The following is a 25,037-nucleotide window of genomic DNA, read 5'->3' on the forward strand; positions in this document are numbered from 1 at the left end:
ATAGATAGATAGATAGATAGATAGATAGATAGATAGATAGATAGATAGATAAGTAAGTAAGTAATAAGTAAGTAAATAGAAGAGTTTGGTGCTGTGATTTTGACCACAAAACTCATGAGACTTACTTTATCCAAGTGACTTAATTTGTATTCTCTGTCATTTTAGAATATTTCCTTTTTTAACTAATTTTTGATGTGCATTGGTGTTTTGCTGGTATATATGAGAATGTCTCAACTGGAGTTACAGACAGTTGTGGGTGCTGGGAAGTGAACCTAGCTCAACCTGGCTCCTTTGGAAGGGTAGTTGGTGCTCTTAACCACTGAGCCATCTCTCCAGCCCTTTAAACAAATTTTATTTTAATTTTTATGGGATTATTTCCTTTATTACTGAAGCATAAGACTGTGTGTCTGATGGGTTTAGGTGATGTTGGGAGAGTTTCTGTTACGTGCATATGAAGGATAGGGATCTTGCCTTTGTTTCTTTCCCCATTGGTGCTGGTAATTCTGTAATGCTCAGTCCTTGGCACACAGGCATGCGAGATCTTATCACTTCCTCCAAACACTGTTGGATTTAAGCACATCTCTGTTCTATATTTTTACTTACACATAAGATCTGTTACTCTCTTTCAAGTAAGTATTCTCCAAACCGTAACTTTGTTATTATTTTAAATTTAAATCCTCAGGAAGACATATATAGGTTTATGAGCTTCAATATTTCTTTTCATAAACTTAATTTTTTTAAATAAACATTTTTAAGGATCTGTTCTTTTTATTATTTGTATAGTAGTCTACCTGCATGTGGGCCTGCATGTCAGAAGAGGGCACCAGATCTCATTATACATTATATATGGTTATGAGCCACCATGTGGTTGTTGGGAATTGAACTCAGGGCCTTTGGAAGAACAGTCAGTGCTTTTAACCTCTGAGTCATCTCTCCAGCCCTAAACCTTAATTTTTAAATTACATTCAAAGCCATCTATCGTATTCTTGGTGTTATTACTTCTATAGCAAAATTATGAAAAAACATGTCCAGCGTAGTAGTGAATATATACTGCCATGGGTCTTGTCGTGGATAAGGCTCTCATACAAATCACCATGGCCTTGGACTTTCTCTGTGGTCAAGGCTGGCCTGAAACTGAAGATCCTCTACTTCCCAAATGTTGATATTACAGACATGCAGGCTCTGATCATTTCTTGCAGACATTGTTGAATTTAAACACATCTCTCTTCTAAATTTTTACCAGCAAGTATAATTTGTCACTTTTTTTCAAGTGAATATACTTTGCGTATTGTATGACTGTATGAGAGTTAAATCTATAGAAAATTAAAATTTATGCTCTCCATTGCCTAAAGTATTTGTAGCTCTGCATGCATTAGAAATGGGTGGTATAGATAGAGAATGTGATTGCTGACCTCTGCCTTAAAAGGCATTTTGGTTTGATTGTGAATTCAGTCTGACTGTAAATACACTTTACTGGTTGGTATTCAACTATGTTCTAGGCATGTGGTTTCCATAGTTATTGAACACCACAGCAATCCACCCTTGTGTTGTCAGGGATTACAGTCCGCCTCTCTTAAACTGTTAAAGCCCAGGGATAGTTTCCTTTGAAAACCTGTTGGAGCCTCATGGACGGGGGCCAGGGGTGCTTGCTAAGCAGTGAAGGCAGAGTGTGGGTCCACATCCCAGTTCTGAACTGAAGGTGCCTGGAAGTGGGCAGAAGGAATAGTCCAGGGTTCCGTGTGACAGTGGAAGCCTTTAGGAAACACCTAGGTCACCCACTATCCACAGTGGAGATAAAGGAAAAGCGGCTGCTTTGTATTGTTTCTCCCACTTGGCCACCATTCCCCATGCATTGGACTCTGGCCATTTGCTAATTGCACCTGTTTATAGAAAAGAAAGTGCTGGTAAGTCAGAGATTGGTTTTTAAAAACAAAGATTGTAATTTTAATAGTTGAAAAATGATAAGCCAGGCACAATGGTGCATGCCTGTAATTCCAGCACTTGGGGAGGCAGAGGCAGGCGGATCTCTGTGCCAGCCTGGTCTACAAAGCAAGTCCACGACAGCCAAGGCTACTCAAAGAAACCCTGTCTTGGAAAAAAAAAAAATGATAAGGTGAAGGAGATAGAGGAGAAAAAGAAAGGCTTGATTTACACTTATATATTAAAATAATATCTGATGAAAAGGAGCATTTTGTTTTTCTTCATCTTATTTTGAATGGCTTAAAGGAAGAATGAAGCAAAACTTCATTAGCTATTAATTCACTCAGGCAATTATATCTCTATGCAATTTTTTTGTCTGTAAGTCACAAAATTTCTGTTGTTGAGTTTTTGCCTTTAAATAATTGAGTTATCAGAAATTCAGTATGAAATGATTTTCTAAAGGGTGAATTTTATGAAATTGTGTTTGAATAAATCTGGATTTGTCTTTTCATATGTATGTGTTTGTGTGTATTGTGCACATATGTATGTGTGTTCTCATATGTTCAGGAACATGTGTATGAATGCATATGCATGTGAAGACCCTAGGTAGATTGTTGAAGGAATGCTGGCCTGCTTGAGTGTAGCAAACATGTCTCTGTCAGGCCTTGCCCTTCTTCCTTATTTCCTCTGCCTTACTAAAACTGTTAGATTACATTAAAGCTAGCCACAAAGGTCTGTTCCCTTATTTGGCCACTTCCTCCTCCTGAGGTTGACTTCCAATGTACAACTATCAGAGTACTGAAATCCAGCAATCAGAAGTCCTCTCTGGAGACTCTAATTAGCTTGCTCAAGCAAAATTAACCACCTCACCCTATCACGGGGTTTCCCTCTACCTTCATAAACTGCCATTTTCCTATGGACCATGTCTTTCTCCTCTCTATCCAGAGACAGTCCTGTGTCTTCCAGGACAAATTCCCCTCCTCCTTCTCCCTTCTTCCCTTCCCCTTCCCCCTCTTCTTCCATCTTCTTCTTTTTCTCTTAGCCTCTACTCTCTGTCCCTCTGTGGCAAATAAATCTCCTTTGTGCAGAGAACTTGGTCTTGGGGGTCCTGAGCCAATACTTTTCCTTTCAATTGTGAAGAATCTTTTTCGATTGCTCCTCACCTCTGAGGTAGGATCTCTCCATCAAACCTAGAGCAGAGTTGCCAGTTCAGGTAGTTCTGTTAGCCAGCTTGATTCAGTAATCTGTCTCTGCTCTGAGGCTGGAATCACAAACTCAAACCACCTGGCTTTTACATGGGTTCTAGGGATCTGAACTCTGGTCCTCTTGATTGTCCAGCAAGTACTTTAACAGCCCAGCCAGCTCACAACCCATAAGTCTGTTTCTTATTAGTTGTTTGATTAAAAAAATAATACTTATCCTTACAATATATCTCAAATCACTGTTTATATTGACTTTTTGAAATAACTTTGCCACCTACATGTACAGATTATGAAGTTCTGTTGTTGCAAGGTGTCAATGGCTCAGTTTTAAAAGATGATCTTGTGAATATGTGTTGATAAATTTTCATCTGTAACTGAAATAGGAAAGTTATAAATAAACCATCTATTTCTCTACAAAGCAAAAATTGATGTATAAGTAAGTTCTTAATATTTTTATAGAAGTATAATAGATAAACTCCAGTGTGCTCATATCTTCCTCACTGCCTGCCTTTGCATATAGCTCTTCTGAAAGAGATTTATTTTAAGCCCCCCTAGTGTCTAATATTGACTGTCAACTTGGCAAGAGCTAGAATCATACAGAAGACAAGCCTCTGGATGTGTGTACAAGGAAGTTTCTTGTTGGGCTAATTCAGTTAGAAAAACCCAATCCAAATGTGGGCATCATTGTTTGGAATGAGTAAGAAGGAGAAGGTAGGTCAAGCATGGTGGTGCACGCCTTTAATCCCAGCATTCAGGAGGCAAAGGCAGGCAGATCACTGTTACTTCATGACCAACCTGGTCTACAAGGTGAGTTCCAGGGCAACCAGAACTACATAATGAGAGCCTGTCTTAATAAAGACATAAACTAGGGGCTGGAGAGGTGGCTCAGAAGTTGCAAACACTGGCTGCGCTTCCAGAGGTCCTGAGTTAAATTCACAGCAACCACATGGTAGCTCATAACCATCTAGAATGAGGTCTGATCCCTTTTCTGTTAGGCAGAATATTGTATACATAATAAATAAATAAATAAATAAATCTTTTTAAAATGTATAAATAAAATAAAAAGGAGAAAGCAAATTGAGCATTCAAGTTTCTGCTTCCTGACTGCAGATGTACAGTGATGAGCTGCCTCACACTCCATCTCCCATGCCTTCCCTGCCATTATGGACTGTCCCTCCCTCAAACTGTAAGCTGAAATAAGTCCTTCCTCTTTTAGGTTGCTTTTTGTCAAGTATCTTATCATAGCAATGAGAAAAGGAAGTAATGCAGGCCCAAGATTAGGCTTCCCTTATTAATATATCCAACCATTTGCGATCATTCTCTTCTTGTTTGAACCATATGATATTTATTGATAATCCCTTTTAGTAATTAAACAGTGTAGGTCTCTGGCATTTCCAGCACATCTGAAATAGCATAAATGCAAGTGGAGCATCCTTAATCTGTAACTCTGGAGTACTTAAAATACCAAAAAATTTTGAGCGCTGACATGGTGCCCGAGTGGAAAACTGCACACTTATCTTCATGTATTAAGTCTCCATCAAAATATAGGTGTTCCTATGGGATAAGGGGTGGCTTAGCGCTTAAGAGCGTTGACTGCCCTTCCAGAAGCCTTGAGCTTGATTCTTGGAACCCACAACTGCCTGTCACTCCTATTCTAGGGGATCTGGTGTCCTCTTCTGACCTCTCAAGGCATTGCAGGTACATGGTACACAGACATACATTCAGGCAAACTATCCATACATATAAAATAATAAAACAAATTTTTATGAAGGTACTTTTAAAATATTGCCTGTAAGCTATGTGTGCAAGCACTTTATGTGGAAGAATATGAAACATAAACATAAGTGAATTTGTATGTTGCATTGGTCCCAGTCCCAAGACATCTGTTATGTATATATGCAAATATTCCAAAACCAGAAAAAAAAAACTTAAATCCAAAACACTTCTGTTCTCAAACATTTCGGAGATAACAATCAACCTGTGTATTAAAAAACAAGCTGTGATACAGAGGATTTACTGTGATTCTTACACTTCTTTGTCTTACCTCATGAGTTTTGTTTATTTGGCATAGTGCTAAAACATGGTTTCTAAGTGTTTTGTGAACTTATGTAAGGTTAAAACGTAGTCACATTTTGGAATTCAGCCCGTTAGATAAGTCCAAATAAGTTCAAATTTATAGAGATTTTAAAATTACTGCCAGAAACAGTCAAATTTGTTTAAACATGATATGTGTAAGTCACATTATTCTTCTGAAGACCATTACGATCTCTTTTAATCTTATTACTTTTTCAGATTGGAGCATAGCCACATATAAATGCACATGGGTAGGCAGGGTTCCCAAAATGAACACTGTTCTTTTCCTCAGCCTCTCTTTCTCTCAGATAAAACATTTGCATAGGGAAATAAATGCCCACAAAGCACTACCACTACATTATTGATAGAGAATGTGAAAAAAAAAAAAAGTAAGGAAAAAATACCCAAGTAGACTTTCACTGGAGATTGTGTTTTTGAAGATTTACTTTTTAAAGTGTGTCTCCCTGTGGGTTTAGGCATGTGAGTACAACACTCACAGAGGTCAGAAGAGGTTATCACATCTGGAGCTGGAGTCAGGGGTGGCTGTGAGCTCCCTAATGTTGGTGTTGGGAACCAAACTCAGGTCCTCTGCAAGAGCAAGCAGTAAGCTTCCTTAACCACTGAATATCTGTCTAGCCTCTCGTTGGGGATGATGGTGGTGGTGGTGATAATTATTTTTAAAGCAACAGAATTCTAATATTACCCTTTCTGCTTTATACTGTAAATACATAAGCTTTTCTATATTACAAATTACTTTTTAATTTTTCTTATGTATTTTTACATGTATGGGTGTTTTGCCCATCTCTCCAGACTCCATATTACAAATTCTTATAAACATCATTATATCTATAGGCCTTAAATATAATAAGAGCCTTTTAAGTAAGCAGAATAAAAATGATGAGCCATATCTTCTGGGTTTTTGGTCAGCCTTTTGCATTATGTTAGATCTGAAGCCCCCTAGATCTTCAGCAACATAATAAGGGAGCTGAGTATCATGGGATATGGGTACGTGATTGTGGAAAGCTCTTTGTAGTTGGCTTCCCCCACCCCACCCCCGGAAGAGGGTTTCTCTGCGTAGCCTTGGTTGTCCTGTACTCATTTCTCACTGTATAGACCAGGCTCACAGAGATCCACCTGCAGAGGATCACAGGCTTATGCCACTGCACCAGCTGTAGTTGTTCTTTGATCCATAAGTTTTTAGGGAAATAAAAATGTTAATCTTATTATTTAAATTTTTGATCTATGAAACAGTTTTGTATATATTACACAATAGCTGAGAAGCATTAATTAATCTATGAATTACCAGTGGCAATTAAAATATGAATCCATGTACTTTTCTTTAAATAATAGCTTTGCCCTATATATATTCAAACGCTCTAGAATACTTTTTAAGCATTCTTCAAATTTTATCTTTAGCTAATAACATAAAAACAAAATATGCAGTTATTAACGTTTCCACACAATTCCTGGTTTTTTTTATTAGCTTGTTTATTTTGTTGATAGGGTTAGATGCAGGCAAACCCTCTGCTTTTGAGGCTTGTCTCCAGCCAGAATTCATGTTTTTAAATGAATATGTTTACTTCAATTCTCGGCAGTTGTGCTCTGAGGCAGTTGGCTGTGGTAGTGATGTTCCCTACACACTTTCACACTGTGCTAATATCCAGATGCTGTGTGCTAGGGATGTAGCAGAGAGGCAAGATTTTGCCACTTGCACTTACTTCCTACCTCTGTGGTTTCTATGGAGGATGCTTTAGTATTTTTAATTCATTGAGAAATGACTGCTGTTGTTCGGTGGGTTTGTGAGAATATTTTTATCTTGTGTATGTCTGCATTCTCAGTATCCAACTCCATATTCCAAGACTTCTTCAAAGTATTTTCTGTCTTCAGTCAGTGAATTACTTGTGCTTCCATAATGTTTTTATCTGACAAAAAATTCGGTCCTGAATAGAAAAACGAGCAAACAAATTGAGCATGTGCAAACAAATTGAGCATATATAGACACTTGAGTGCTACGTTTGTAGGGTAGTTTAAAAAAATTAGAAGTTTTTCTCCTGTAATAACTAGAAGTACTATTTAATCTTTCTACCAAATAATCTTTTATCTAATTAATTCATATTACATTAATGCTTTTCTCTGATCATGGAAAGAAGTATACTTTCCAGGGATGTTCAGGAACTATACAGTTGGGAGGCCTTCCACTTTGTTTAAACAGAGTGTCAGTAAACTCAGAGGTAGATTGGGCTGTTGCATAATGTGGAATTCTTTACTTTGATGTGAAGTCCCATAGACATTTGCAGCGGCATATGAGCTCTAGTGTCACTCACAGACTTAACAGTCACCTTAACAGTGGTGTGTGATCTGATGGTTGTTATCATACTTTTAAAATCTATTTGGGTGTAAATGCCTCTACCTTCCTTCTCCACCCTAATCTTCTCCAACATCCCAAAACCAGGTAAGAGAGAAAGAAGGTTACTGAGAAAAGTGGGTGTAGGTCTCTTTGGCTACTTTCTGGTGTTTAGGGTCCTTAGATTCCTTGGGGCAAGTCCGATCTTTGTTTCAGTTATCAAACTGCATCAGCTGCATCTAGGAATGGCAGAAGGAAGCATCAGCAGCCGCCTTCTCCTCTTCTTCCTCCTTCTCCTCCTCCTTCTTCCCCAGAGGCCCCCAACTCTCCTGGCTCTGGCATTTATTCCCTCTCTAGAGTCCTCAGAATTAAACTATCTGCAGCTGGCAAAGATCACGCCCCACTCAGAGTCTGTTTGAGGCAAATAGTCTGCTGCTGTGGACAATCTAAAGCAGCCCCATATCCTACACCTGGGATTAAAACAAAAACCTGTTTACATAACATAACTGAGTTTTTAAAGACTCCAAAACTTCCACTACAGATGGTGATGGTTATCTTCCTTGATTTCTGGAGTAGTAACCCAAATTTTGGAGATGTCACTTCTAACTGAGGGAGTGCCTGGTGCTATTAAAAAGACATTTATAGGAGTTATTTTCATAAAACAGCCATTAAAGTCAGACTCGAATTCAATTGTCCTGATTTCTACTTTAAGTCATGGTTCCTGATCAAATCTGCTGTGTGTCAAGTACTGCTAGATGGCTTCCATAACTTCTTTCCAAGTCTTCATAAGATTGGCATTGGCATGGTTTTCCTCATTTTATAGGTGAGGAAACTGAATCGCAGGTCAAATAATTTGCCCCATCTATTTCCTTACCAGTGGTGGTTTGGAGTACCTGAGGGAGAAGAGAGTTAACAGCTGTGTGTCAACCTGTACTCTGCAGTAAGACTCAGCTTTTGACATCATCCTGCACACTGTCAGAGAGGATGCACTAGATAAGAATCAGATGAATTGTAAAACCCATCAGGGTCATAGGCATTTGGAAAGTTACTGTGTGAGAGGTGAGGTTTCTGAGAACTGTTGGGAATTACAGGCATGACAGCTCATGCCTGTAATTCAGGAGGATAAGACAGAAGAACTACTACAAATTTGAGACCCTCCCCCCCACACACACACAGTACATAGTAAACAATCCAGGCCAGCCTGGGATGTACTGTGAAGTCTCAAAACCAAAAGTGAGATAAGGTTTGAGTGTCCTTCAGGACACATGTGGTAAAGCTTTGGTCCCCAGGTGGGACTAATCTTTCCCTTCAGAGAATTTTTGAAGAGTACATAGGCAAGGAAAGTAAAAGAAGTGTATTTATTAGCTTTTTACACTATAGTAAAATAACTGAGGCAAGCAGCTTCAAGAAAAGAAATTTATTTAGCTCACAATTTTCAAAATTGAAAGTCACAAGAGCACTCGCTAGACAGGCTCTTTTGGGCCCTCTTTGGCTGCATTAGATCGTAGCTGGAGCAGGTGATTACACAGAGCAGAAGCCTGGGAGAAGTGGGTAAAGCCAGGTGTACTCCTGTGCTCTAGCCTTCTTTTAAGAATTAACTCAGAATTTATTAGAAATAACTTAATTCCTTTATTAGAAATATCATGCCCTCCCAGTAGACCCTACTTCTTAAAAAGTTTGACTAACTCCTGATATGGCCACCTGGAGACCAAAGCTTTACCACATGTCCTCGAAGGACACCCAAACCTATCTGTGCCATAACAGGGGAACATGATGTAAAGAAAACCCCTGCAGCTTTTGTAGGATCTTGATTATGAATGAAGCAAGAGAGCTGGCTGCTGTCGGGGAAGCTGTTGACGACTGTCCAAACATTCTGGACCTTTTCTGGGGGCCTGGTGAAAAAATGAGAAGTCACAAGGACTTGTTGGCTTGCACTGCCCTAGAAGGGGTCCAAGGATGATAGTATTTTCTCCCTTGACTGTAAGTGTAGAATTTTAAGTACTTGGTTTTTGAATTCTTATCAAAAACAGAAATGCAAAGTGGCCATTAGAGGATTTGAAATTTCCTTTACTCTACCACACTTAACAGTCCAAGTGTGGCAAGTCTGTGTTTGCTAGAGAAAGAATTTGGAAAAAGTTTAGTGATTTTTCGTGTTGTTCTTTCTGTATACCATTCTCAAATATTTTATTATTAATATTTAAATTTTTAATTAATTTTTTTACACAATATGCTTTTATTATGTTTTTACCTCAACCCTCCCAAAACCTCACCTCCGTGCCCACCCAACTTTATATACCCCTCTCAAAACAAACAAAAAATAAGAAATAAACCAAAAAAACAAAAAATCCCACCAAACCAAAAAAATGAAAATCAGCCTAAACAAAATATTAATAAAGAATAAGAAATGCCCAAACAAAGTATAATGAGACGAAAAGTCTCCAAAGATACTGTTGAATTTGTTTTGTTGTTTGGCCAATGCTCCTGGGCACGGAGCCTCCCCTGAGGTGTGGGTAATATACTGAGGGATACTCCGTTAGAGAAAATAGTTTCCTTTAGCCAGCAGTTACCAGTTGTAGATCACTTCTTGGTTTGGGATGGGAGCCGTGTCTACTTCCCCGTCTCAAGTCCCGTGCATGCTGCTACAGTCTCTGTGAGTTCACTTGTGCATCCTGTTGTGTGTGAAGACACTGTTCCCTTGGAATCATTTGTTACTTCTGGCTCTTACAAAGATTATTGTTATTAAGACAAGGTCTCATGTATCCCAGGCCAGCCTCTCCTGCCACATAGCCAAGGATGACCTTGAACTTCTGATCCTCTTGCCTGCCTCAGGTGGTACTAGGAATCAAACCCAGGGCCTTGTGCATTACTCTTCATCCCCAGACCCCAATCCTGAAACCTTGAATGTGCTAATTTCTTATTGTAAAAGGACATTATTGTATCCAGCTAGAGTGCCATTCACTTTCCCTCGATAAAAGCCATTCCTGTGACAGCTTTTCAGGCTTTCTTGCTTTTTCAAAGGTGACTCTGTTCTGCCCTACTTTGTGCAGTCATGTGGCAGAGACGAGGCTTGCTCTGTAAACTGGCTTTGTGGTTGTGTGGGTCATGATGTAAGTGCTGCTGCTCGACTTCCTGCTGATCATTTTCTTCCCACAGACAGTCCTTGCAACCCTTTCAGAAGCAGAATCTGTTGTCTGCCTGATGGAGGCACCAAGGCTATAATCAAATCAGTGCTGTGGAAAGCCTGCCAGCTCTGAGGGAAAGGCACAGCTCTCAGTTGTGTAAACATGCTTATATCTGCTGTAATTACATAACGATTCTGATTCCAGTGTAACAACAGCCCCTAACATTTTCACTCAGTAATACCAGACTGAACCTGGTTATGCCATTTAGTGCATGTAGGGCAGGAGTAGACCAGGGTAATGGAAGCTTGATATAAATTGCTTACCTCAGATCTACTTACTATAATTAATACCAGATTGTTACTTTTAAAACAAGAGATTTGGAGCCTCTTTCTCCCTCACTCAGATCCATGTGACTTATAGTTCTTTCAATGTCATAGGCAACTTGCAATTAGAATTAAGTAGAAAATTAGAATTGAATCTTTTTGGCCCATCTGCTGTGTGCTGCTGAGAACCAAGGGCTTCTAGTCTCAAAGTCTTGCTTCTCGGCGGTGTTTCCTCTTGGCCCTCATTGCTGTGACTTGCTGCTGCTCTTGCAGGCGCACCTATGTGGGCAGCATGCCTGGCCGCATCATCAACGGCTTGAAGACTGTTGGAGTGAACAATCCAGTGTTCCTGTTGGATGAGGTTGACAAGCTGGGGAAAAGCCTGCAGGGTGATCCTGCAGCCGCTCTGCTCGAGGTAAGGTCTAGAAAATTCCCTACACTTGAGTACGAGTGAGCATGTCATATCCAAGTCATGTAAATATCAGTAGTTATAAGGAAAACAGTAGAGCACGGGCTGAAGTCTGGAGCTAGTTACAGCTATATAAAAATCACAAATTTCTTCCTCTTTGTATGTCTTTCTTTTTAATTTTTATGAAGCAAAACAAAATTTTAGACATGCTCATTGTTCAGAGTAGTAATAAGCTTTTTGCAGAAATTATAAAGTCCTCTTTTCCCGGGGCCCCATATCACTTGAGCCTCTAAAAGGCATTGTTACTTTGCTCCATTTTCTAAACATCATTTTCCAGGCACAGTGGTTCATGCCTGTAATTCTTGCTACTTGGGAGGCTAAGGTAAAAAAAGACTGAATTCAGTGCCAGGCTGGGCTGTATAGCAAGAAAGCGAGAAATAGACTTCAGGGACAAAAGAGGGGATTCAAACCTGCAGAACAGAGCTCCTTCTGCTGTGCAGCCTCTGCTGTAGCAGATTGAGATTTTTTTACTTTACTTTTTTGATTCCACATCTTCCTTCATAAATTGTTATCTCTTTTGGTTGATTCATTATTGGTTGTTAATGTTTACAGATTATGTGGGTGCTTTTCAGAGCTTAGCCATGCAGTTCCTGTTCTTTTTGTTTTCTTATATCTGCTTTTGAAAATTGAATTGCCTCTCTTCTGCCTGTCTTCCACAATTTGTGTTCTGCCCTCAGGATAGTCAGCACTTCAGGTGTTCTAGGCTTTACCATTATGAGTCTTCCAGTCAAAACCAGTTCTTCTCTACCTGTGACACATGGAGCTTTCCCCATGTTGTCTTTCACCTCCCAACATACTGAATTTTCTGCCTCCCCGCTCTGTGTTTTGGTTAACCTTACTCTGTGTTGTTAATTTAACAGGAGCTTGTCTGGGTGGGGTTTTTTGGTGCAAATTTTAAAGCATCTTCATGTTTTCCTCAGGCAAGCTTGAAGACTTGACTGGGCATGGAAATAATTTCTCTGCAGGGTTTTCCTTTGCCCCAGTGACTTTCTGGTTTCTATTGTTGCCATTGCTAAGTCTGAGGTCACTCTGTTTCTGTCCTGCTTGATGCTCTGAAAACTTGGGAGAGTCCCTGCAGACTACAGATGGCAGGGAAACAATCAGGGTGCGGTAACAATGAAACTCGGATGAGCCCAGTTCAGATAACTGGTGTTGAGTCGAGACTTTAAGAGTCTGACCTCTGCACATGTATTTTTGTCATATTTAAGCATAGTACAAATTTGGAGAAAAATTTTCAGATAACAACTCAGCTCACTGAGTACAACAAGGCTTATGTCATGTTTACATTAAATACAACGAAGCTTAAGATGTGTTTACACTGATGCTATTTACAAAGTACATATGGCTTTATGCATAAGAACAGTTCTTGTTTGTAAGCTCTAGTTTTTCAAACTCTACTTTATTTGGGGGTTCCTTAAAGCTTAAACCTCTTTTTTAACCACCTCCCAACCCTAGGTAGGGAAAAAAGATTGTAAGAGAAAGGGGACATAGGCCTCTTTACTTCTTCCTGCTGGGTAGGGTCATAGGATTCTTTGGGGGACAGTACAGGCATGTCAGGCAATCCAGAAGTCCAGGTAACAAAGGTAACCAGCAAAGCAACAAGCACAACAAGCAGTCCTCCTCCATCTCCTCCAACCCACCAACCCTTCTTCCTCTGGGCTGTCATATTTATATCTCTCAAAGTCCTTAGAATTCAGCTAATTCCAGCTGGCAAAGATCACACTCCCCCATGAGACAATTAGCAGGTGTGGACAAACTAAAATTCCTCACTTGGGATTATAACAAAAACATGTTTACATATCATAAACCAAAATGTCCAAAACACTTGTTCACTTAGAAACAGTGCTTAAGGTAAGGGTCTAGAGCAGCGGTTCTCAACCATGCTAATGCTGTGATCCTTAATACAGCTCCTCATGTTGTGGTGACCCCAACCATAAAATTATTTTCATTCCTACTTCATAACTGTAATTGCTACCATTATAAATCATAATGTAAATATTTACATTTTTCCAACGTTCTTAATCAACCCCTGTTAAAGGGTCATTCAGCCCTCAAAGGGATCTCAATCCATGGGTTGAGAACCACTGTTTTAGGGAGCATGACTAAGGCAAATATAATCCCTGTGGGAGTCAGGATTTGGCCTGTTGTAAAGTACAAAAGCCATGTCTCACAAGGGTGAGTTTTATAGCCTAGAAGTGATGCTCAAAGGTTTGCAGGGAAAGGATATAGGATAAGTAAAACATAAATTTTGAGAGACACAGGCAGACCTGGCCCATCAAACTGCAGAGGATCACCAGGTTGTAAACTAGATCCATTCCCTGCATTCCTGGTGGAGGACAGGGTAAACATCTCTTTCCTTTGAAGGATGCCTGCGCGTTTAACTTTCCTGGCTTCTCCAGTGCTTATATATGTGCACAGGCATTTTTTGCCCTCTACAAAAACTCAGAATAAAAAAAAAAAGACAAAACAACTCAGAATCATCCCTTTATCTCAGAGATATTCAGCTTACGTAACATTTTATATACTATATTTTATGTGCATATATATTTTTATATAATAACCTGCTTATTGTGGGTCTCTTCTCAGACATTTTTGCTGATTCTTTTAAAGAGTCTTTGAATTTTTCTTATTCTTCATTTTGGAAGATTTTGTTAATTCTTTTTTTTAATATATATATATTTTTATCTTTAAAGATTTATTTCTTTTTTTAAAGATTTATTTGTTTGCTTATTACATATACAATGTTCTGTCTGTATATACACCTGTATACCAGAAGAGGGCACCAGATCTCATTATAGATGGTTGTGAGCCACCATGTGGTTGCTGGGAATTGAACTCAGGACCTCTGGAAGAGCGGCCAGCACTCTTAACCTCTGAGCCATCTCTCCAGCCCATGTTAATTCTTTTGTTGATAACTTTCTTCTCCTTTTTGTTAGAACATACAATTTTATTTCTTTTTCATGTGTATGAATTTGTGTGGCACATAAGTACGTATACCTTGTTTGTGTTGGTACCCACAAGAGGGCATTGGCTACCTGTGACTGGAGTTGGAGATGGTTGAGCTGCGGTGTGGGTACTGGGAAGGGACTCTGGGTCCTCCGCAAGGGCAGCAAGTGCCCCTAAGCACTGAGCCAACTCTCCACCCAGAGACGATAGATCTTTAGTTGTCATGTCTGCTCTCTCCTAGAGTTCATCCCTTTATTTTTTGTTCTACTTTCTGTGAAAACTTCTTCAGCTTTGTCTTTTAAAAAGGAAAATTGTTCGCATGTTAGTCATTTAAAAAATTTTTTTACATAATCTTTTTTAGCATCATCTTTTGATGTATAGAAGTAATTCTGTGAAAAGGGTATTGATAGGTTTTTTTAAAAAATAATTTTCCTTCTCTCTAAACTATTTGTTGTGTCTGTATCTTTGTTAGAGTCTTTCATTGGATTCTGCAACGTTTCAATTGTGTATTCGTATTTAATAGCAAAGAATAAAAAAGCTGATTGGAAAGCTGTGAACACAGAAATGGAGTGTGTTAACTACTTGACCTCAGGGTCATCTAGTGGGCTGTGATGTTAAGGAACCTTGATGTTGGGTTTTTTTTCCTCTCCTCAAGATTTATTTTGCTTTTTATTTATGTGTATGTGTGTTATGTGCACATGTATGGGGGCCCTTGGAGGCTAGAAGAGGCCGTTAGATCCCGTGGAGCTGGAGTTACAGGCAATTATGAGCTGTTTGGTATGGCTGCTGGGAATCAAACTGCAGTCCTCTGCATGGGTAGCAAGTTCTTAACCACTGAGCCGTCTCTCCATACCCAAGTGAGATCTTTCTCCCCAGGTTGACTTTTCCTCAGAAAAGACTCTTGATCTCCTGAGCATGAAGGCCTACACTAGGAAAAAACAGGAAGTCTAGAGTATCAGAGCACTCAGCATCAGTGTGTACATTTTCCTGAGCCCTGAGAAGAAGAATTCTCAGCTGGACCCAGTAGCCTCTGAGCAAAACCAAACCAACCAAACAACAAAAAAACCCACTTTTCTTTTTTTTCTTTAGAAAATAAACCTTTAGTGATGTGCTACTGTGAGGGAAGGGAAGTGTAAATGAAGAGGCATATTCTACAAGTGGCTTCAGTAATGATTTTACAAGAGAAGTGCAAAAGACAATCATGCTTATCTTTTCTAACTTTTCACCAAGACAGCGTTGAATAACAAAACTAACCGAACTTAGAGGAGCAAGGTCTTCTGTTGTTAATTCTTAATTTTCAGTGCCAACAACCTTTGTTTCCAATTCATAAGGCATCCTTGAAAACTAGACAAAAACAAAGTCCTGCTGCCCTCATTAGCCTGTTGCTTTTCTGTCTATCTCTCTCTCTGTCTCTCTTTCTTTCATTCATTTTGAGACATGGCTTCTCTGTAGACTGGGCTGGCCTTGAGCTCAAAGAGCTCTTCTCGCCTCTGCCTCCGGAGTGCTGGGATTGAAAGAATGCGCCACTACCACCCAGCTCTGTCTTTCCTTACTTTGTCTTCTTTTTCTGATCATCCGCATTGTGCACAGTTGGCAACTGGGTGTGCCCAACTGTGTAACAGCTCTTAGTCGTTCTCCTAATTGCCAATTTAACACTCCCACTACTAGAATGTTTCTATGGAAATCTTAGAGTGGAGGGATAACTGCAGGAATCCATGTCTGACCAATCCCCAACACTTCCTTTCTCTCCTGCCTTCCTGAGCGATACCATGTCAGGGAATGGTTGGCCAAATACACATCCCAGTTCGTGGCACTTGCCATCTTCTAGTTCCTATAGGGACCTCCCAGCAACTTCAGTAGTACCATATGAAAGGAGAAATAACTGGCTGAAGTTAGAGTGAGCAGCTCCAGCAGCAAGTGGAGATAGGAAGCCAAAAATAATGTAAGATACCATCCTTCAATTAAGCCAGAGGAGATTATCTTTACAAAGGGTATATCTAGATACATTTTGTTGATTTTTAATTTTACAGCCTTATTGGGATGTCAGGAAAATGTGAGATATTAATTAAGCACACCAACATATGTAAGTTAAGACAGAAGAAAAAGGAACAATTGTTTAAAGAAATAATGGGTAAAGTCTCCATAAAAATGAATTTTTAAAACTGATTTTAATTTTTTTCACATTGTCTTTATAAATCATAGTATCACTTTGTACACTATTCCATATATGTAAATATGTAACTTGTAAAAAATTGTTAAGAAACCATGCTTCTTTTTAAAATAATTTTTATTAACTTTTTGATAATTTTGTACATTATTCAATGTATTCCTCTCCTCCCTCTAACTCTTCCTAAATCCAGCCCCATCCTCTGTGCCCTTCTAACTTTATGTCCTTTTGTTTTTATAACATAACAAAGCCATATTTCAAACATGAAAATAAAATAAAGGCATTCTGAAATAAAGGGGAAGAATTCACTTTAAGCAAACTCACTCTATAGGAAACATAAAAGGAGAATTTCAGGTTGAAAAGAAGCAGTGCAGAACTATGACTAAAAGCACCAATAAAAGGGTTCCATTACAGAAGACAAGAAGGACTTTCTGTCTTCTCCTAACTGGTTTAAAAACAAGCTACATAGAAGAGTGTGCGTGCGAAAGCGTGATGCGCTAATAGTAACAAGACCACAGAAGCGGGAGGAGGCAGAGCTGGACAGGGTGAAGTGCTAATCGGAAACACGAGGCAGTGGAAAGCAGAACTGTGGAAAGACCTGCATGTGAGCAGCAACAGGGAAGCCTAGAGTAGCTGTGACTGCCAGCAAATAAAACAGACCTTAAAGAGCAGGGTTTTGTTACAAGGAAGGTCTACTAGGAAGTTGTAATAGTCGCCCTCCTATGACGCGCGCGCACACACACCAACCACATCCACCGCAAAAAAGCCCCAAGTTCACAAAACAAAACTGATGGAAACAGACAGGGAAAAATAGACAGTTGAACCATCGTGGTCGATGGCTTTACCACCCTACTTTCAGGTGTACTGATAGAAACAGATTAAACACTGGAGGAATAGAAAACTCAGCTACCCGGTGGCCGTCTGTGAAAGACTTTCTACCGAAAGCAGTGGCCACATTCCTCTTACCTCATGTGGAACATTCTCTGGGATGGAACATATACTGCACCATGCAGAAGCCACAAGAAAGTTAAAAACATGAAAGCCTACAGTGTATTCTCCTAAAACAGCACAGCAACTAAAAATTAATCATGGAAATTGGAGGAAATCACTAATACATAGAAATTAATACATTCCTGAGTAGTCAATGGGCCAACGAAGATACAAGAAAATTAGAGAAAGTCAGTTAAAAATGAATGAAAAAGGAAACAGCAAAACAAGTGTGATCTCGTAGGGAATATTAGACTCTGTGTTCTCAACACTTGCTCTGAATTCATAACTTACTACAGTTTCAATGAATGTCTAATATATTATCCTATAATGTAACTTAAACTATTTTGTAAACTTGGTGTATTAGAGTCCATTTTTATAAATATTTAAATTTTGGAAAGTGAGTGTCTTGAGATCTTCTAGCTAAATGAAGGGTCCTGCCAAAGATGCAGTAAGCTGGATGCAGGTGTTTGCATGATGCCTTCCACAGGGTACTTCTATGCTGGGGGGATGGCCTGTTGCCAAGTTCATGGATCCTGTTCTGTGTCCCGCACAGGAATCCTGGGACTGGAGGACACTCTCTGGCTCTTGTTTGACCTGTCACCAGCTTATGCCTCCTTGACTATCCATCCCCCTGGCTCTAGGGACCTGACCATGTGTTCTCCTAATGGTGTCTTTGGGTGGATAGGGGGCAAGTGCACAGGCGTATCTCCTTCAGCTGGAAGGCACAAAGTTTATATGCCACCACAAGAGAAAATGAGTTCATATTTTACTGACAAATTATGGGCAAGAAGAGTACCATGAGACAGAAGGGCGGTCCTGTCCTGGGTCACACGAAGTATCAGGCAAGAAGAAGACAGACAACTGACAAAGGGATAGCTGTGGAGCACTTTATGGTCAAGAGCAAGTGTCTGAGTGGCCACACTGAAGGAGCGATACGAGAGAACCTTCCTGGGCCGTTTCTGGTCACATATGGCAGGGCTCTCTAGACTCCGAGGGATAAATACGCCAGGACTTTAAAAGCAAAACAGCCAACGAGCCTGTTATTCCCAATGTTTTCCTGTTAATGTTTTTGTCTTGTTTCATTTTGTGTTCTGTGTTTGATGGCCTTGCACTTGTATAAGCTTCTGCCACTGACTGCATCTCTGGCCCTCTTGTAGTTTTTGTTGTTGTTGTTGTTTTTTTTTTTTTTGGTCACCACATTAGTTCCAACTGGTATTCCTGCATCAAGCAGCTGCAGTGTTAAACAGTTGCCATTGATTACTGGAATAGAACTGGTTGAATGAGCTTTCTCTTAGGTCAGAAATAAAGAGCTTTTTTTTTTTAGCTTAATAATTTTTATTTTATTTTTCTTCTCATAACCTAAATACCTTATACTCTTTTTCTTTCCTAGACTCCAGTGATCTTCCCACAGAGTCTAGGATTACAAGACACTTGCCACCATACCCATCTTTTTCTATGATGAGTTTAAAAATATCTCCTTGGGGTTGGAGAGATGGCTTTGAGGTTAAGGATAATGGCCGCTCTTCCAGAGGACCTGGCTTCAATTCCAAGCACCCACATGGTTCCTAACAACCATTGATAACTCTATTTCCAAGGGATTTTTATAATCTCTTGTGGTCTCTGTGGGCACCTGCCATGCATACAGTATACAGACATACATGTAGGCAGAGATGCCCACAAACATTAACTAAAATGATTTTTTAAAAAATTAATACCTCATTCACAATCCAGAGCCATTGCTTTTAATTTTCCACCTTTGAAGACCCCATCTGGGCATGGTGGTACATCCTCCAACTCCAGTACTCTGGAAGCCAGGACAAGAAGATAGTAAGTTCTAGACGAAATGGAGCTAATCACAAACGATGAGCTCCAGGACAGACTTAGCTCGACAGGAAGACCCCATTTCAAAAGACAGATAAAGGCTGGGAGTGGTGGTGCATGCCTTTAATTCCAGTTCTTGGGAAGCAGAGGCAGGTCAATCTCTGCGAGTTCAGTACCAGCCTTGTTATACAGCAAGTTCCAAGACAGGCAGGGCTACATAATGGAGAGGCCCTGTCTTAAGAAAGGGGAAAAAACAAAACAAAACAACAACAACAACAACAAAAAAAAAAAACAGGCAAAGTTGATCATGGGATTAAAATAGAAGATAGGCAGACAGATTTTTAGTAAAACAAAGGATGTGGCTCTATTAGATTAGTTTTCATGGTGTGGTCTACATACTCCAACAATGTCTGTTGTACTCTAGAGAGGCCAAGAATCCAATAGTTATTCAGCCCATAAGGTAGCTGTCTGAGCACTCAGTCTCAATCTGGCACTGAAGGCCTGGAACATCTCTGAAGAACACTGGTCTTCATTTTATATTGAAATCCCAAAGAAGGTCATCCTAGTATCAGTGAAGGAATGCAGCAACAGAATAGATGGACGTGCCATCACGAGTGAGGGCAAGCAGCAAAAAGCAAAGCTTCCTTCTTCCATGTCCCTTTTGCACCTATTAACCATCACACCCACTGTCTAAATTTTAAGAGAAAATTTACTTAATATGAATAGTCTGACAATGTGTTTATTCTTAACCAAGAACATTTTATTATTAGAGCTTTGTAGAGTTGAAAGTACTTTACTGTTTTTATAATATTAAACATTAAGTCTTTTAAATATGAAAATAAGATCTCCTAGGAAATGTGATTTAGAGAGACAATGAGTTTCTAAAATTCAAGAATGAGTAAAGGACTTTGAATTAAAATTAACTGGTGGCTTTTTTATAAGTAATACTTTAAAAAGGAATCAAAAGCAAGAAAAAACTTTTATGGTGAACTTATAAATATTTTAAGAGACTGGGTTTGGTATTTTGGGTTTTGTTTTTTGTTTTTCAGTTTTTGGTTTTGTTTTTTTTTTTTTTTTTTTTTTTTTTTTTTTTTTTTTGTTGTGTTTTTTTTTTTTTTTGTTTTTTTTTTTTTTTTTTTTTTTTTTTTTTTTTTTTTTTTTTTTTTTTGAGACAGGGTTTCTTGCTGTCTGGAAGCTCACTCTACAGACCAGGCTGGTTTCAAACTCAGAGATTCTCCTGTCTCTGCCGCCAGAATGCTGGGATTAAAAATGTGCACCACCACACCTGGCCTGTAATGAATATTTAAGTCATGCAATTTCCATTTTGAAATGTATATCAACCCTGGAGAGTTTGGGGTAGAAATGCAGGACATGTTTGATGATTTGGCCAGCATATAGCTCTGTGTAGCTTGTGAATGCTTGTGCGTGAATGCCTATAACTTGATGTACATGAACAAGCCTGAAGATTACCTCTTTAATACAAAGGATTAATATTTAAGAAACTAATTAACAAGGGGTCAGGGATATGACTCAGCTGGTCAAGATACCTGTTCCCACCCAGACCCATGTGATATAAGCAGAAAACTAATTCTCACAAGCTGTCTCTGACCTCCATAAGGATGTTGAGGTACACGTGCATACATGTACACGTATACAAATTCTAAGTAATTAAGACTAATTATTAAAATAGCTATTGCATCAGGTTAACTATTTTTGATGTTTATTGGTGTTTTAAGAAGTCAGTTTCAGCCTGTGTTGGTGGCTCACACCTTTAATCCCATCACTCAGGAGGAAGAAGTAGGCAGATCTCTGTGAGTTTGAGGCCAGCCTGGTCTATAGAGGGAATTCCAGGACAGCTAGGACTTGTCTCAGAAAACAAGCAAAACAAAGTCAGTTCTCATTGTGCTACATACAGTAACAATTTTTATAAGTTTGTTTTATTTGGAATTCCCCTTCCAGGTAAAGAATTTATACCAGACATTCAGATAATGTTTAAAGAGGAATCTACTAATTATTAATTTACCTAAGAATTTCAAAATCTACTACAAGTACTTTTACCAAAAGTGAAAGTGGTTCTGCAGTGTAGGTGGCTTGTGATCCACATGAGCTGGTAGTGAAAGATCTGAGGGCAGAGCTCTACAATGCAGTTGTATCTTTGTGTTGGTATGCCTTCCTGTGCTTCCAGTTATTTGGATGGTAGAAAGTGAGACATTTTAAAGAAGAATTTAAACTATGGGAGGGTTGGACTTTTTTTTATTCCTGTGTTTATCAGCTAACTCTGTTGAATAGAAATGTCAGCCTTGCCGATACAGTGAGTGGGTTTTAGTTTGTGCAACTTTCTGTTGGAATTAAGTTTGTTTAAATGTTTGTTCTTTTCTAGGTGTTGGATCCTGAACAAAACCATAACTTCACAGATCACTATCTAAATGTGGCCTTTGACCTTTCTCAAGTTCTTTTCATAGCTACTGCCAATACTACTGCTACTATTCCACCTGCTTTGCTGGACAGGATGGAGATCATTCAGGTTCCAGGTAGTTCATTCATAAATATATTCTTCCACTTTGAACATACCCTTTAAAATCTATCACTTAGGAGTTCAGTTGTCCTGAAGTTAATTTGTCACTATTTACACTTAGAAATTCTGCACAAGATATAAAGGTCTTTTCTGTAGAATCAGAGTCAAACAATGGGAATGTGTTTGTTTGTTTATACTGTGACCATTTGGAACATAGACGTATGTTCTGAAAGACATTAAACAGGAGTCAGTGTTAACGTCACATTCAGCTCTGATGTTGCCTTTGGGATGCTTACTTCTTAGAATGTCAGGCATTCTTCTCTAATTTCCAAAGTTAGAGGTGAAAAGGATTTATTTATACAAAGCCAATGTCTAAAACCTGGTTACAGCTTTTCCTTTCTGTGAGATTTTGAAGGCTCTGCCCCTTCCTTCCTTCCTTCCTTCCTTCCTTCCTTCCTTCCTTCCTTCCTTCCTTCCTTCCTTCCTTCCCTCCTTCCTTCCTTCCTTTCTTTCTTTTTCTTTCTTTCTCTCCTTTTTTCTCTTTCTCTCTTTCCTTCTCTTTTTTTCTCTCTCTTTCTTTCTTTTTTTTTTTTTTCTTTTTCTGGGCTAAAAATACTACATTGTAATTAACTCTAGTACCTTTCTCCTGGATGACTCTGGCATTACTCTTACCTGAAAGCTCGCTGTGCTTTCAGACTGCACTCTTCCTTCCAGCTGATGATGTCAAATAGACACAGTTGTTTGTGTTTTCCAACCCTGTCTTCTCCTAAATGCAGTGTTAAGAAAAAATAGCCTTTGTAGTTTTACTCAGATCCTAATCTTTTCATTTATTTAATTGCTCAAAATTATTCTGTCTTAAAAGAGATCCAACATCAGTGAGTACTCACTTAGTGAAAATAGAGTAGACTCTAAATATATTCAGATTTTAAATGTTACAATATATTTTCATTCTAAACATTTTTACTCTTCCATAATGTTAATTGAATTTCCCAATGACCTGCAAACCTTGTAGATTCTTTTATTTAGTTTTAAAATGTGGTGAAGTAAAATGTTGCCTTTGTGTATTTTTAAGGCTAAAGTAAACAAATGAGATTCAATTGTCCAGAAACTACAAATAAAGGCAGCCAGTCCATGAACTGCACTGATGTGCAGGGAGGTGAGCAAGACAGGGTTACAGAGGTAGGCTCTGTGGTGCTGCCTCTTTCCTTGACAGCTGTGGTTGTCCTGTCCTCTAGCTTGTGTGATGTTTTCAAGTCTCTTCTTCCTATGCAAAAGATGGTTTATCAACTCATATTTGAAGCCCTTGTTTATTAGACAGAAAGACTACATTAGTTTATGTGGGACTTTTTTTCTTACAAAATTTAAAGATAAAGTAAATGTGTGTTTATCAGGCTTCTTAGTCAATAAGATCATAAAGTCTCGGAAATATGTATATTTTTATAAAATGTGAAAGTAAAAATCAAAACTGATTTAGTTTAAATTTCCTATTCTTTTTATAGTATTAGTTGAAGTAATACTTAAGCTCATTCTAAATCTCAGATCTACTGAATCTGCATTTAATCCATTAAAAACTGTGGCAGGGCTAGATAGATAGATTAGCCCAGAACACTTGTTGCTCTTACAGATGACCACTGTTTGGTTCCCAACACCCATGTGGTAGTTCACAACTATCTGTAACTCCAATTCCAAGGGATCCTACACCCTCATCTGATTTCTTTGGATACCAGGCATGCTCAAGGTACACAAATATCATGCAGTCAAGACATTCATACATACAGAGAAAAGTAAATAAATCTTTTGTTTTCTTTTGTTTTTTGAGACAGGGTTTCTCTGTGTAGCCTCGGCTTACCTGGACTCACTTTGTAGACCAGGCTGGCCTCAAACTCATAGAGATCACCTGCCTCTGCCTACCGGAGTACTGGGATCACAGGCATGTGCCACCACACCCAGCCTAGTAAATAAATCTCAAAAACCAAAGAAAATGTGGCATTGTGAAAGCCTGGTAGATAATTACAGAACAGGGTCCTTTCTTTTCCAGGGTATACGCAAGAGGAGAAGATTGAGATTGCCCACAGGCACCTGATCCCTAAGCAGCTGGAGCAGCACGGGCTGACCCCACAGCAGATTCAGATCCCTCAGCTAACCACTCTGGCCATCATTACCAGGCTAGTCATCTTGAAGATGGGTTTTTTGGAAAGGCTTGATCAGTTGGTTGATTGGTTAGGTTTTGGGTTTGGGGTTTTTGAGTTGGGGTTCTTATTTTAGTTTTTCAAAACAGGGTTTCTCTGTGTAACCCTGGCTGTCCTAGAACTCACTCTGTAGACCAGGCTAGCTTCAAATTCACAGAGGTCTACCTGCTTCTGCTTCTGCCTTTCAAGTGTCAGGATTAAAAATGTGTAACCACCACCTGACTAAAAACAGGATTTTTTTCCATGCCATAATTTACTGATTATTTCACTGAAGAAATATTTAACTGGCATCCTAGAGCATGAATTCCTCTAGTAGCTGAAAGCATTGCCTTAAGCTATGACTAACTCAGGAAGAGAGGAATTTCATAGTGAAACCATGTAGAATTGTTTTCATTGAAAATGATCTTTGTTGAGCTAGAACTTCACTAAGGGATTAATTTAGATTAAAAACCAAACTCATGAAAAATATAGAAGTTTGTTTTTTTTGGGTTTTTTTTGTTTGTTTTGTTTTTTTATGTACAGGGTAGCACATACTTTTAGCACATGGGAGGCAGCAGAAGGAAAAATCTCTGTGTTGTAGGCCAGTTCTAAGTTGGTCTACAGAACAAGTTCCAGGACAGCCAGGGCTACAAAGAGAAACACTGTCTCAGGAGAAAAAGCAGAAACAAAACAACAACAAACTCTCAAGTCACACTGCTATTTTTTCTTTTCTTTTCTTTTTTCTTTATTTGTTTGTTTTTTCCAGACAGGGTTTCCCTGTGTAGCCCTGGCTGTCCTAGACTCACTTTGTAGACCAGGCTGGCCTCAAAATCACAGTGATCTGCCTGCCTCTGCCTCCCAAGTGCTGGGATTACAGGCATGTGCCCACTGCGCCCGACTCAAGCTGCTACTTTCAAATACCCATTTTAGGTTCTTTTCTTCTCTGAAAGATTTAAAAAAAAAAAAAAAAAAAAATA

At 39.0% G+C, this 25,037-nt stretch overlaps 1 protein-coding gene across 2 annotated transcripts in view; it reads left to right on the plus strand.

Moving 5' to 3' along the window:
• The window catches only part of Lonp2 (lon peptidase 2, peroxisomal), a 90,517-nt gene that overhangs the window by 21,297 nt on the left and 44,183 nt on the right, over positions 1 to 25,037 (plus strand). For both annotated transcript variants that reach the window (XM_055620779.1, XM_055620780.1), the window contains exons 8-10: positions 11,258 to 11,399; positions 21,758 to 21,908; positions 23,931 to 24,057. In XM_055620779.1, the coding sequence (XP_055476754.1) occupies positions 11,258 to 11,399; positions 21,758 to 21,908; positions 23,931 to 24,057 (420 nt within the window). The remainder of the gene's footprint in view (positions 1 to 11,257; positions 11,400 to 21,757; positions 21,909 to 23,930; positions 24,058 to 25,037) is intronic.

The sequence above is a fragment of the Psammomys obesus genome, unplaced genomic scaffold (genome assembly GCF_907164565.1).
Source record: "Psammomys obesus unplaced genomic scaffold, mPsaObe1.curated_primary_1811, whole genome shotgun sequence".
NCBI lineage: Eukaryota > Metazoa > Chordata > Mammalia > Rodentia > Muridae > Psammomys > Psammomys obesus.